Source organism: Lissotriton vulgaris, chromosome 1_1, assembly GCF_964263255.1.
Source record: "Lissotriton vulgaris chromosome 1_1, aLisVul1.2, whole genome shotgun sequence".
NCBI lineage: Eukaryota > Metazoa > Chordata > Amphibia > Caudata > Salamandridae > Lissotriton > Lissotriton vulgaris.
The window spans coordinates 1,109,087,787-1,109,103,232 of NC_141685.1; the positions used below are offsets into that span (position 1 = coordinate 1,109,087,787).

The window sequence follows — 15,446 nt, forward strand, 5'->3', positions numbered from 1 at the left end:
ATGCTTTCTCCTCTCGGAATTTGCAGCCACTGATAATGGGGTGAAGTGCTTCCCTCAATCTATAGTGGTCATAACCCCCTACTATGTCTAACCACAATTCCCATGAAGCGTCAGAACACCACTGCAGGGTGTAGCCAGGTATTAACTACTAAAGATGCTGGGCGTGGGTTGGTCTGGCGCTATGCCGATATGAGGCTAGTCATGAACCAGTTAGTCAGCAGTTGGCAGAGTCATTTTGGAACAGCTCCTTTCTTGGCTAAGTGAAAGTAATATTCTCTTCTAGGCTCAATATTGCTTTAGGAAGGGTCTTGGCACAATTGAACAGTGTCTTAATTTACATCTCAACGTGACCAAATACAAAAATGCAAATGACACTTCCATTCATCTTGTATTCATGAACCTATCAAGTGCTTTCGATTGTGTCAACAGATCCAAACTATGGATATTCTTGTGTGCATGGGCCTTGAGGTGGACCTGGTTTCTCTCTAACAACTCCTACAACAGGTTCTCTCAGCCTCAGTTAGATTTGGGGACAATGGCGAGTGTACTCCATCCTTTAGAATCAATTGAAGAGTATGCCAAGGTTGCATACTTGACCCCATTCTATTTTTTAGGACTCGCCTAGGCAGCGCTTGCGCTGTCTCTTCAAGACAGGCTATATTCAGGATATGTGCATAAAGCTCCAGCAACATCCCGCCCATCTTTTTAATTGGCTACTGTCCTTGTCCGTTGTAAATTGTGGCTTTTCATTGGTTATTAGGCTTTGTAGTCCCACCTTACTACCTCCCTGGCTCTTTTTGTAACCTCCCATGAGAATACCACTATTACATGTGTTGTTATGCCTTAGGTTTTAATTACAACCTCAAGGCACTATTTTCTTAAAGGACTTCTGACAGGACACTCACTTTGTCCTAAACAAACTTGACATTTATATTAGAACTTCTATAAATTTCACTTCATCAGCTCCACATAGAGTACAACCTAATCCAGAAATAATATAATAATTCTTTCTCACATTTCAAAGCTACTAATTGTATATATTGAATGTACTGTGGTTTTGTCTTGCATGCAAGGCATTATTGGTAGGCTGGATTTACCATATCTTCAAAGTTTATCATGTTCACTAGGGACATCTATGCGCAGCTTGCAGTACTGCACCAACACATCTCACATTTCTATTAGACCTTCTATAAATTTCCCTTCATCACTCTCAGCTCCAAATAGAGCATAACCTAATTGGCACTGTCTTGCATGCAATACATTATGGGAGTATCATATGTGACCAAAAGTTTGTGATATTCACTAGGGACCTCTAGGAGCAGCTTGAGGTACTGGCAGTGCTGATACCTTGCTTACTAGGGACTTCTAGGAGCAGCTTGTGGTACAGCACCTACCACATCTCACATTTATATTAGACCTTCTATAAATGTACCTTCATCAGCTTCACATAAACCGAACCTAATCCGGAATTAATATAATTCTTATGTCACAATCCAAAGCTACTAATTGTATATATGTACACAGCTATTTGAATGTACTTGTGTACGGTCTTGCATGCAATGCATTATGAGTAGTGTCGATTTATCATATCTTCAAAGTTTATGATGCTCACTAGGGACCTCTAGGAGCAGCTTGTTGTGCTGTACCTAGAAAAGCAGTGCTGGTGCCTTGCTTACTAGGGTCTTCTAGGAACAGCTTGCGGTATTGCACCTAGACATGCAGTGCTGGTGCCTTGCTTACTAGGGACATCTAGGAACAGCTTGCGGTATTGCACTTAGACATGCAGTGCTGGTGCCTTGCTCACTAGGGATCTCTAGGAGCAGCTTGTGGTACTGCACTGAGACATACAATGCTGGTTCCTGGCTCACTATGCCATCATTCGCAACGCACTAGGTCTTGCAATACTGAAAGTATGAGCTATTGGCTTTGCATTATTATTTGCAACACCAATACCTCAAACTATCAGTAATGCAAGACCTATTGCAATGCAAATGCTTGTTACTCTTTATTATTGAATTGGAAAGGACCTTGGTGTTCATTGGGGAAGACATTCCACGTGTTGATAAAAAAGCCATGCCCACCTTCCCACATGCAGATGACACAATTCTTTTGGCCAGGACAGCAAATGGTCTTAAGAAGTTGATTTCCAGCTTCGTGGTGTTCATGAAGGGGCTTGACCTGGAAACAAAATTCTTGAAAACCTTTATATTGGTGTGTGGTCCAATAAATACTAAAACCTGCAGCTTATGCATAGGAGGAAGAAAACTGGACAGGGTGAGTTCCATTCCATATCTTGGGTTGGCTTTTGATGAAGCTTGTTCCTGGTCCACCTACCTTAAAAATAGGTTGACTCGTTTGCATGCTGTGGGAACCACTTTTTCACTTGTGACTTGCACTGGAAAAAAACCTGTTGCACCGATTTTGGAAATCTATCAAAATAAATGTCTTTCGATTGTGACTTACAGGATGGGAGTATAGGGCTATAGAGACGTAGGGGCTATCCAAGCGGAAGAAAATAGATTTTGTTGACACTTTATGGGGGTTCCCTTTCAACTCCCTATTTTTCTTTGAACTTGGAATTAGGCCTAGAATATGTCCAAGACCTTATTAATGCAGCCCCATTGGTACTCTGGTGCTTAATCTGGGTGAACAAGGAAGCATAACTTAACCCGGAAGTAATTAGCAACTGCTTTCCTGCAATTATTGGCTGAACATCCCTTGGCTAAAATATATAAGAGAAACATATTTAGCCTTGGGCTGTGCATATCTTTTTCAAAAACCAGAGACAATCACAAACAAGACAGATTGAGTTAAGGATTGCTTTATTAAGCACAGACAGGCCACAAGGGAGGCTGTAGAAATAGTGAAGGCAGCTGTGAGAGAATATTGTATGATCCAGGTGTGTCCTAGAATTGTTTCGTATTGGCTTTTTGTGCAGAATGTATATGAATGAACACTACTGACTCGGTTCAGATTAGGGTCTATTCACTGGATGCTATGTTTTCAACAAGGGCAATTTTCTTCTGCACATATATGCATTTGCTCGTGCAATGAGCACTCACCCCTCCTTACTGCACTCCGTTTTCTTCTGCAAATTTTATATTTCCTTCACAATGAGATTTTTTCTGCCCGTTTCGAGGATATACCTTTACCAAGTGTAGGATCACCTTGCTCTTTCTCAAACAACTCTAAGAATATTATATCTGTAATGCAGTTGGCGGCTTCCTGAAAAGAATTTTAAGACAAAGGAAGAGTATGTTGTTCTAAGTGAAGTCCTATCACATGATACTGCATTTTATGTCCCAAACTAGTTTTCTTTGTTTTTGTAACAATTGTACTACAGTATATTCATTGGTGGTATTGTTTTTAAATAGTTTCAATTGTGGCTTGTTTTTAACGGATTTAGCTAACACTGTGGCAATGTTTTTTAAAATTTTCTCTGCCAAAATGTAAAGCTTATTTATTGTCTTTTTATCCATGTGTATTTTGAATATGTCTATCTTTTTGGATCTACTTTGGTATGATCGAATAAAGATAATTGATTGATTGCTTGATTGATTGATTTGAGATTAAAACAAATATTTAAAAACAAACTACCACTCAAATTCACAAGGTATAGTTTACTGAGCTAACTATAATTTGCAGGTCTGCCAAGCAACCTTATGATCTCATATAGTACATCATTTATGATATGTTAAATTATATTATAGCCAATTACAGCATAGAGTGTTGCTGAGTGTACATGTGTGGATGTATAACATGGAAATAGCGTAAGACTTGGAGACAAGTAGCATTGTGTATGTTAAAAGGTATATGGCATACCCATCGACAACTTACTAAAATTTGGGGTGAAAGTATTCCTACATGATAAACAAGGTAAATGCTGAGTTTACCTGATGTCGGTTGCAGAGGTATGTTTTCAAGTGGGCTGTGGCTTCAACCCAAAGCCTATTACAAAAAATCTGTGGAAAAAGCCAAAGCTTCTGTTGACAATAGATTATCCACTAGTGGATATTGGGCATGTACCCATGTTAAATATTTGTAATACAGTGTTACAGACAGATTCTATGTAACAAGGACATTTATAAGGTGTTGATGTTTCTTCCCGAACTTCTCTGAAGATTTTAAGGCATTGTAGATTGTTGAATAATGTAGAATGTAGGGGTGTCCCACTTACAGGTGGTTTATCTCAGACTGGGGTTGTAAGCATGGCCATAATGTTTTGTGCTGTTGTGATCATCTCCGGAATCATGTAGTGTATTTTAGCAAACTCCATAGGATCTGGCAGAAGATATCTTCAGTAACAAATGCATACATGTCAACCTCTTGACTTAAAATTGTGGGTCATGTAAAGTCATTAAGAGGATATGTTATGTGTCCTTTGTCACATGATTGACGATAGAAAATTGGCCATGGGCGTAGCGCGTTGAATTACTTCAAGTCTGTAAACCCTACAGGATTCTGTCACAATGATGGAATGATGTTAATAGTGATTTCATCAATTATGTAATTTGAGATGTCATTAGTGCTGTCATCAGTTTAACATGTGGTGAGTGATGTAATATGTGAGGTAATACGCAGTGCATGGCAGTGGTGCAAGTTATAGTTAGCGCAGTATACTATAACTTGTGAATTACAGTGGTTTTTAAGATTTAAATGGCAGCTATCCCATCTCGTGAAAGAAAGAAGGAGGTTCCCCTGTGGTATATGACAGGGAGGGGGATCTTAACGTAAAAAAAAGGGGGTTGGAGTCCCTGTCTTAGCCGTTGCAGACTAGAATTGCTGAACCATTTATCCTAGACGGGGTTAGAGTTTGGAGGAAGAGTAATTCTCCCTATCCTTATAGCAAACCAATAACGTAAGCAAGGCAGGGTGGACAATTAACACAAAATCAATTCAACTCAAAAACATACTAAGCAAGCAATTTTTGTCAATTAAAAATAATCATAAAATGTATTCTTCACCTCCCAAGCAGGGTTACATTCTAAAACATAATAAAAACCACTTTTAAAAAAAAAAAAAACACCAGCAGTGGTAATGCAGTGAATATATATACAGTCAAAAGTGAAAAACAGTCTGCAATGACAGCTGCGACATTTTCTTTAGAGTTGCAGCCACCAAACAGATCACTCGGTATCCCAGAACTGGTACCAATGTACTGAATTGATGGATGGGGAAAAAAAGCTTCTTTAACCAATTAGAAGGTCCTATGTTTTTAATTTTCGGTATTTCTGGACTCCCGTAGTACCAACCAGCCAGATACCTTCATGCACAAGCTTCGCCCCTCTTTGACAGCTAATTTCCTGAAAATGGTTAAAAGGACTTACATCACATCACAAAAAGCATGCTTTTTGAGTAAAGTTCAAACTTTTTGTCAAATTCGGTGTAGCTCTGCCTAGCCATTTTTCCTGTATCATAGAAAAAAGTTTCCTATGTAAATTAACATCGGAAATCAACATTTTGAAACCCCTTTTCTTGGCCCTCCACGTAATGGATAAGCAAAAGACAGTTCATGAAAGAGCCGAGGTGCTTAAACATTGTTTTGGGAAAGTTTTGTGCAGATTGCTCAAACAGTGCCAAAGATATTTGCGTAAACAAAAAAGTTCTTCCTATGGAAACTCTGAAATAAGTTTAACTACACATTTACGAGTGTGGTACACAAACACACAAACACTCACGCATCCACGCATGCACACACAACTACACGTGTTACCATACTTGTGGGGACTATGTGTGAATACCAGCCCACGCATGCACACCCACACACACGCAGATAAACCAAAGTTTTGGTTAGCTCTGACTATAACATCCTAATGCAACATTAATGAAACCGGAGACATTCACTTAAAAACAAGAGTTAAACCAAATTAAACCACAAAAATGTACAAGTTATGTTTAGGACCGCAATCTATAAGTCACACCAAAGCTCTGCAAATGCCCTATTTCAGAAATACCAAAAGCAATGCTTACAACCTCATAATAGTTGTACCAATAAGTCACAACACCTAAACGTGCAACATAATTAATTATAAACACATACGCAACACCTAAATAGTACTAGATTGATAGTCCTCTCTTTCCTAGTCTTTAGAGAAATTGTAATATTCATTCTAATATCTTAGACGATTAACAGCATTTGTCATTTTTAATTGTCACATCAAGCTTGAGCTCCGGGCATGACTTTAGTCATGTGCAGGAGGGGCTAGCTGCAAGGCATGTACCCAACCCTCTATGGGCATCCAACCCCCACTGCACAGCCTTTGGCCATTCAGTGGGGGTTGGCTGTGGAGCCCAGCCTATGCAAGGTGTTCTGCACCTAACTGAGCACTACCTAAAGCCATTTTGAGGCCAGGGGGCCCCATCCCCCAGGGATGATATTTAGTTATAGGGGAGGGGTGCATGGCCCCCCTCTCTGACCGTTTTGAGGCCCCAGGAACCCCATCCTCGGGGGCTGATATTTAATAAAAGGTGAAGGGAATCATGGTCCCCCTCTCCAACATCTTTGAGGCCCCAGGGACCCAATCCTCGGGGCTGATATTTAATTAAAGGAGAGGGAGGCTCCCCTTTCTGAGCCTTGCCAAGGCCCCTGGGACCCCATTCCTCATTGCAGGAATTTAATGTAAGGGGAGTGGGGTGCTCGCCCCCCTCCCCGATCCTCACTGTGGCCCTTATTCCCAAAGGCCACTATTTAATTAAAGGAGAGGCAGCATGTAGTCCCCTCCTCGAGCTTCAAAATGTCCTTGGCACTTGATCCCCTGGGGCATGCTCAATGCTTGTATTCCAGTAATCCCACTTGCTTTATTGTCGTTCCTGGGCACCCATAGTAATAATAAAACGGCACAAGCCACTCATTTTTTATTTACTGCTCCAACCAAGGAGCGTCCCATAATGCCCGACAGCTTTTTTCATGTACATATTTTCTTGCTGGTGGTGCCCCTAGAAGAGGCAAGGGCATCACCAAACATTTTTTTAATTTTGCACATTTTACTTTATGTGAAAAAAACATAGAAATTTACTAAGTATTGTAATATTTTGTTCCTTTGCATTAAAGAAAACCTGGGAAATTCACTGAAGAAACAAAGCTTTAAGGCACGTTATAGTTAGAGGAAAATGTCAGTTAAAACATACAATTTTAAACAAATAAAACCCCTGAAATTCACCAGTTATATTAATATGAACTCATGCCCTAATGTAACTATAACTTGTGCCCTCGCCTTGCGCTGCTTATAATCTCACACTCAAAAATAGGGGGGAGGTAGAGGGTATAAAGCTAGATCCACCCTCCTTTCAGTAATGGACACAGAAAAACAGGAATACCAGATTAGAAACCTAGCTAGGGTGACGTGAGACCCCAACTCAAATCGAGTTAGACAGTCTTGTTCAGACAAGAAAGAAAAATTTCTTTCTTGAGTCCCCTCGCTCACCAGGGTTTTCCCTTGGTGACATGCTTCCTCATTGGGGTCCTCTCAATCCGCTCAGGATTGAGGCGTGCTTCGACTTGCGAAATTACGTAGTAGCACTTACGTGAAAAAATGTGTTGTGCAGTGTTGTGGCACTTCCTCAGGACCATACAGGTACCAGCCCAGTGCGTTCCACTCCTAAGTGACCTAAATGTGAGGTAAATAAATAGTTAGTGAAATGTGATGTGCCACACCTAATCATACCCATGGAGACCGCATATTAATGTTAATATGCGGTCTCCAGGGGTACGATTAGGTGAATCACTGTGAAGCATGCTCTGCTCAAAGTGTTACCACGAGCCCCTCGATCCCTCCAGACCATGGGGCAATACTGAACCTCACATTAAATACCATGATCCATTGAGTCAAATCGTATGTCTTAAACAAATAGTGTACACACAGTAGGTGTGGCACATCACATTTTACTAACTATTTATTTTCCTCACATTTAGGTCACTTAGAAGTGGAACGAGTAGGGCTGGTCCCTGTGGTCTGGAGGAAGAGCCTTGCGGACGCTCGAAACATGTTGACCAATTCTAGAGGCATTTAACTCATTATGGTTACATTGTTTTCTCTAGTAACCCTGTTTTTAAATATACCGACTAGGAGCGAGAAAAAAATTATTTCGCCCACTAGCCAAGTAGTTTTAACATCTTTTTTCTTCCACTCCACAACACTGCACAACACATTTTTTCACGTAAGTGCACCTGCGTAATTTTGCAAGTCGAAGCACGCCTCAATCCGCAGCGGATTGAGAGGACCCCAATGATGAAGCATGTCACCAAGGGGAAATCTTGGTGAGTGAGGGGACTCAAGAAATACATTTTTCTTTCTTGTCTGAACAAGACTGTCTAACTCGACTTGAGTTGGGTCTCATGTGACCCTAGCTAGGTTCCTAATCTAGTACTCCTACTGTTTATAACCTCACATATGACATCACTCATGACGTGTTCTAGGACATCACTGATAAAATCACTTCAATATCTTAAATGACATAGTTGATGACAACTCTGCATGGTGGGGTGTGAGTTATACTTACTTTAGGGCAGGCGTTACAGTTATAGCCCCATGGAACACTGTTTAGCTCTGGCCTCAAGGGATGAGGTCTCTGGGTCGATTTGCATCACCGGGAGGAGAGCTGCACGTTCCCCTCCCTTAATTTGGAAAGGACTCCAGGGGATTGGGGCCCCAGAGCCTTCTGCAGGCTTGGGGACAGGGGAGAGGCACCATAATATATTACACTTCCCCTTTTAAACTGGAGGATGGGGTTCCTGGGGCCAGAATCGCCTTGGGGTGTGGAGGGCTTGGGATCATACAAATGCACCAGTCCCTGGGGGAATGAGGACCCCTGGGCCGCACACACGCCCCCATCCCATATTTGGAATATATATATATATATCTATACTAATATAATAAAGAGAGAGCCCAAACCTTTGAGGCAGGTAATCTCAGGAACCACAGCACCAATCACAACACCCAATACAGCGTTGGAAAGGTCAGTTGCCTTAGAAGGACATAGGCTATGCAGACGCCCACCATATACATTTAAAAGGTAAAATAACCGTGCCAGCAAAGTAATCCCTTGTGGGCGTGTCTGCATTGTGCTATGAGTGTGTGCTGGGGGCGTGACAAACGCTGGGGGCATGTGGTACTTTGTGCCCTTCATGCCATGTCTCATATCGTGTACTGTGGGCGTGTGCTGGGGCGTGGGCGTGTGCGGGTGCGGGATTACGGGGGAAAAAAAGCGAGCGTTGTGCCCAATATTTCATTGTTTTTTCTTCCCAGGTTCTGTACATTCCAGCTCCGGGTGTCCACCGTGCTCCCTTTAAATACCCCTGCACCCCCTAATCATAACCCACCCTTACTCCTTAAAATACCCCAACACTCTTAAAAACTAACCCATCTTAATCCTATAAATATACCCTGTACCCCTAAACCCAAACCTAGCACTAAACCCTAAAAATACCCCTGTACCCCAAAACCCAAACCTAGCCCTGAACCCTAAAAATACCCCTGTACCCCAAAACCCAAACCTACCCCTGAACCCTAAAATACCCATGTACCCCAAAACCCAAACCTAGCCCTGAACCCTTAAAATACCCCTGTACCCCAAAACCCAAACCTACCCCTGAACCCTAAAAATACCCCTGTACCCCAAAACCCAAACCTAGCCCGGAACCATAAAAATAACTCTGTACCCCAAAACTCAAACCTACCCCTGAACCCTAAAATACCCCTGTACCCCAAAACCCAAACCTAGCCCTGAACCCTAAAAATACCCCTGTACCCCAAAACCCAATCCCAGCCCTGAACCCTTAAAATACCCCTGTACCCCAAAACCCAAACCTACCCTGAACCCTTAAAATACCCCTATACCCCAAAACCCAAACCTAGCCCTGAACCCTTAAAATAACCCTGTACCCCAAAACCCATACCTATCCCTAAACCCTAAATCTACCCCTGTACCCCATAACCCAAAACTATATCTGAACCCTTAAAATACCCAAACACCCCAAAACATATACCTCAGTACCCCAAAACATATATTCCTATACCCATACTTACCTTATCCAAACATTTTTAAAAAATCATACGTTTACCATTCATGCATTTACAACAAATTTCGTTGTAAATGTATGTGTGGTAAAAGCATATAAAATGTAATGCCATGCGTTAAAATGGCATTGCGGAGTCATGGTACTTTCGGAATGAAAGTATGCGGAGTGATGGTATGCGGAAAGAAAGTTGCGGAATAATGGGTGTTTACCCTCCCCCCGGTAAGTAAATTGGTGGCACGGCGGCCCACATCTCCAGGAACATACTCATATTTTTTCACCACCGATTTGAAAAATGCACAGGTCTCTCTCATTGATTGCCAGCACCGACATACACTTTTAGACACACCTCCCGCCACAAGTTCTAGAATTGCGAACTTTAGAGCTGGGGAGCTATGTGCGAATCTCGGCATCAGCTCAAAATCTTGTGATTCCAGGCAAATCGCTTTGTCTCCCCGTGCCTACCACAAAAGAATGTGTTCTTCTGTAATGTAAATTGTGCTCATGCCATGTTGTCGAGTTCGCGCTATATAATATTGCAAGGAAAAATAAAGTAGGGAAACTCGAGTTCACACACTACTGAACGCGCACTCTTAAGTGCATCAGCAGTGCACTGTGAATCGGAGCGTTTCACATGCCTGTCACAGATAAGAAATGCTATCAAAACGAAATCCTACAAAACAATATACTACTGGCCGGCAGCAATTCATACCTGGACAACGTCGGATGGGCTGCTAGTATATATATATATATATATATATATATATATATATATATATATATATATTTCACCCCAGGGGTCATTTGTTGATAACAAAAGATATAGGTGCCATTTCTTTTACTGTGATCCAGCTGGGGAACAGCCGGATCGAGTCAAAACTAATTCACTATTTTTTTTTTTACTTTTGGGCCCAAGAAGGGGTCCCTCTGGACCACTCTCCCAACAGGACTAGGGAGTTAGGGTATCCCTAACCTGCCCTCTTATATTCTTTTTATTAAAACGTTTTCAGGACAGAGGTCTAAGGGCTAGATGTAGGTAAAGTACATTTACCGAATCTAAAATACCGAATTTTACTGATTCGGTATTTTAGAATCGTTAAATGCTATGTAGGTAATTACTCGGTAAGTATTACCCAATCGGTAGGATTCGGTATTCAATTCGGTAATTCCCATTCATTCCTATGGGCCTGTAGGCCGATAGGAATGAATAGGAATTAACAAATTGGTATTTACCGATTTGGTAAAAGGGGGGAAACATTCAAGGGTGGCAGGGTGTCACTTTGACACCCTGTTGCATCCCTGAATTGTGCATGGGTGCACATGTGGCACACATACATGCCCTAAGGGCATGTATGTCTACTGTTATTAAATGCAAAAAATTGCTTTTTTTAGGGTTTTTGTAATTTACCACCACCTTGTGGTTGGTGGTAAATAACGAATCCTTAGGGGTGAAAAGCACTCACTTGAGTGCTTCCTACATTTCAGATTCGGTAATTTACCGAATCGGTATTTAAGAATTCGGTAATTTACCGAATTCTTAAATACCAATTCGGTAAATTACTGAATCTGAAATGTAGCCACATACATCCAAAATGCCTAATACCGGTCGGTAACGGCCGAAATTCGGTAATTTCGGCCGTCACTGACCGGTATTATGGTTCCTACATCTGGCCCCTAGTCCCTTAGACCTGTAATGGCTGCTGCAACATTTCTTTTCATGCTATGGCCAGCCAGTGAGAGTGTTCGCTTTGAAAAAGCACCCTCAGCCAATCAGAAGGCTTACTTATTTTTATTTCAGCAAACGATCCAGATAAACGAAGTTTGTAATCGCTAATTTCTCAAAAACTACTGAACAAATGTAGACCAAATCACAAAAAGCACGTTTTCTCGACCAATATCTGGCTTTCTGACAAATTTTGTGTCCTTCAGTTTAGCTGTTTTGGCTGTATTGCTTTCCAAAAATCGCTATGGAAATTTTATGGGGCAATTGCATTTTTGGGAACCCAAACCACTTTTTCTAGGCCTACACTTTACGGATCACCCCAAAACTTTCCAGGAAAGAGCTGAGGTAAAAAGCACACTGTCTGGAGAGCTTCGTGAAGATTCATTTAATTGCCCAAAGTTATTTGCAAACCAAAAAAGCCATTTCCTGTGGAAAACGTAATTACGTAGCCCTACCTATAACTAACCAGTGTCAATCTAGGTAATACATATATAGAACGGTTGTACAGCTTATTATTAACTACATGTTAATAGGTAAAGAATTAGCATGATAAAATGTAAAGTTAAAATAAATATGGACTACATAAATGCTTAGAAACCTACTCTGTATATACAATGGTGCTCTGAAATGAATGATCTGAAATAACTGTAATCTGAACTTAAAGAGTTTGAAAATGTAACATACAACTGTTTCAGCGGAATGGGCAGAGGAATGTGTATGCACAGGTAATGTACACATACAGGGTGTGTACTGTGCAGAGAAGGGTGTGTGCCAAGAGATGTGTGATTGTAAAGCAAGAAGTATTGTCTAACAACAGAGGGTCGAACCCACACCATTGTGTGCAACTAAAGGCTTGCAAACAAGGCAACAGCTTATGCTAATGACATTGAGTCCCTGACTCGGGATCTGTTGACATTCATAACAATAAATTAAACTTAATGCCACAGAACATCTGTGAATCTGTGGTGTACTAAGTTTATGGGTACAGGCATAAATATGACTGGTTATAGGGGAGGGAAAAAGGGGACCATTGGGGCGGTGGTGTACTCCCACAAAATAATAACTCCCTGTCTATTGCCAAAATCTGCAGATGTAAGCACAGATAAAGTGTGATCCTGGGTATCTACCCCTAGGTACATCCCCCAACATTTTCTACAAAAACTGAATTTATAGGAGTAACCTTTGCTGAGAAAATGAATCTTGATTCAATATTTATCCTAAACCTCTTCTCTTGCTTTTCATTTGTTATGCAGTGTATCAACTCCAAGGACGTATCAAGAACCAGTAATCAGCTGAGTGAAAAGAAAAACAGAAACATGTGAGTGGCAAATCACTGCAACAATACGTCATGTAAAAAACACACACAAAACCACTTAGACAGATCAAAGACACCACTGTACCTGGTAGACCTGTGTGAGGCAAAATACCACCTTTGGATGCTTATAGACTTCACCAGTGCACTATCAATCAATCAATCATGCATTTGCATAGCGCACTACTCACCCGGAGGGTCTCAAGGCGCTTTGGGAGGGGGGGTCCGCTACTGCTCGAACAGCCAGGTCTTGAGCTGCTTCCTGAAGGAGAGGTGGTCTTGGGTCAGGCGGAGGTGGGTCGGGAGGAAGTTCCACATCTTGGCAGCCAGGTAGGAGAAGGATCTTCCTCCCGTTGTGGCTCTTCGGATGCGGGGGACGGCGGCGAGTGCGTGGTTGGTCGATCGGAGCTGGCGTGTGGGAGCGTAGAAGTTGAGGCGGATGTTGAGGTAATTCGGGCCTTGGTTGTGCAGGGCTTTGTGTGCGTGGGTGAGGAGACGGAAGGTGATTCTCTTGCTGACCGGGAACTGGGAACTGTACCTTCAGTTTTTACAGATGTCAACGTCAAACTAAACTTTATTGATCAATTATTTGAAACCATCACAATATAAGAGGGATCAATCAATAAATAAATAAATGTAAATACAATAAAAGTGATAACAAGTCCATGCCAGGTAGGGAAGAGGAGGTATTCAGTGCCTAGGTCTGTCTGCTAGGATGTTGGGGGACAATCTCTATGCCATGTGCACAGAGCTGCTTACCGGGCATTCGACGTGGGTTCAGTTTACAGGTCTGTCGTCTAGGCTATTGGAGTCTTTCTTTGTGCAAATGTGCAAGGGGCTGCATGACAGTCACATACACTAGATTGTCGTTATCTTACCTAAAGCTGCCGGCAAGTCCGCTTAGCAGAGAGAGAACTTCAGCAAAGGTTATTTAAAATAGCAATAGAGGCAGTTGGCTTGCTATAAATATTCATCAGTGCAAACGTCCAAATGGTTTGTGTAGCGGTAGCCCATTGATAGAAAAAGTGCTTTGGGCAGGCAGGTTGGGGCATCAAAGTAGACTGGAGTTGCCTTAACCCATGGGACATAGTTGTTGTGACTAAAAATGAACTGCACCCTTGTTGACATGGGGAGCAGTTGGTCGAGGCTGGCAAAGCTGTCCTGGCAAGTGGGGGGCTTTCTTTTGTGCCTGGTCAGCTCCCTGAAGGTTCTTTACTGTTCTGAAGATATCTGGGGGGGTCACTGGCATTTAGGCAAGTTATTATGGCTTGTCTACAGGTACGCTTCCTTGCCTGGTTCCAAAAGGGTGGGAGCCAGCGGCAGCGCAAGCTTAAGGTGGCCCTGCAAAGGTAACTGATGTGAATTGCATCCTCCTTTGGTAAGCCGCACTGCCTGCACAGGGCCTCTCCTTCTGCTCTTAACCATGGCGTTGCATGCGTGTTAGAGGGGGGGATGCCTAGGCGCTGTTTTAAAAAGTTAGCCTTAATCCTACTGCTGAAGGTCTCCCCCAGGTATATATTGCTGTGGTTTAAGGGAGGTGTAACCAGGGCTTTAAGTGGGATGAAAAAAACTGGAGGGTTTCTCAAAGGGGCGTGGCCAATGTAATTAAGGACGTGGCTTAAAATATGTAAGCTAAAAATCTGTGCTTATCATGGTGTGCCGCCCGACTAGTATTTTGCTGTTTCTGTCATTAAATCCAGATATATGATACACCAAGTAACATCATAGCTACAACAAGTCAGGACTGTTGGCTTTGTCAATGGTTAGTTGCATAAGATAAATAAGCAGCAACTATGGCTTGTATATAATATTGAAAAAGCTTCCACTTAAAGCCCTGGTGACACCACAACAATGTTGCTGTTCCTTAGTTTCAAAAAGAGAAGGGAAGTCCAGAGAGAAAATGACTCTCTTTAAAAGAGTTCCCTTCCCCTACAATGCTCACATGGCATGACGTCATGCTGTAACTTTTCCATTAGTGAGAAGCGAGCAGTGTGACCACGCCGACATCGATGTGCCTGCTGTCACTGCAGTCTGGAAAAAACGGACCGCCTGTGCCAGTGCACAAAACAGAGCCCGAAAGAGACCCGTTTCGAGGTCCCCTTAAAATAACTGCTGGTACTCAGACCCGGTCAGACCCGGCCCACTTAAAGCCCTGGGTGTAACTGTTTACCTGAATCCATGCTTGGGCGCGTTTCATGAGGGATGCATTGTCCTCCAGGGATGAAATTGGTTTTGAGAATTTGTTCACAGAACTTCGAATCGTTTCAGGACTAGGCGATATGGACCACAAATGAAGTAGACCTAGCAAGCTGATAGATCCTTTTAGGTATTCTCCTGCCACTGAGTTCATTTTTCATTTAATTGCAGGCAAACTTGTGGTTGATGGTGTTCTTGTC

At 42.2% G+C, this 15,446-nt stretch overlaps 1 protein-coding gene across 1 annotated transcript in view; it reads left to right on the plus strand.

The window, feature by feature from the left end:
* LOC147748691 (regulator of G protein signaling 5-like) overlaps positions 1-15,446 on the plus strand; it is an 84,275-nt gene that overhangs the window by 7,690 nt on the left and 61,139 nt on the right. Inside the window, exon 2 of the mRNA XM_086963574.1 lies at positions 12,992-13,056. Coding sequence (XP_086819700.1) covers positions 12,992-13,056 — 65 coding nt within the window. The remainder of the gene's footprint in view (positions 1-12,991; positions 13,057-15,446) is intronic.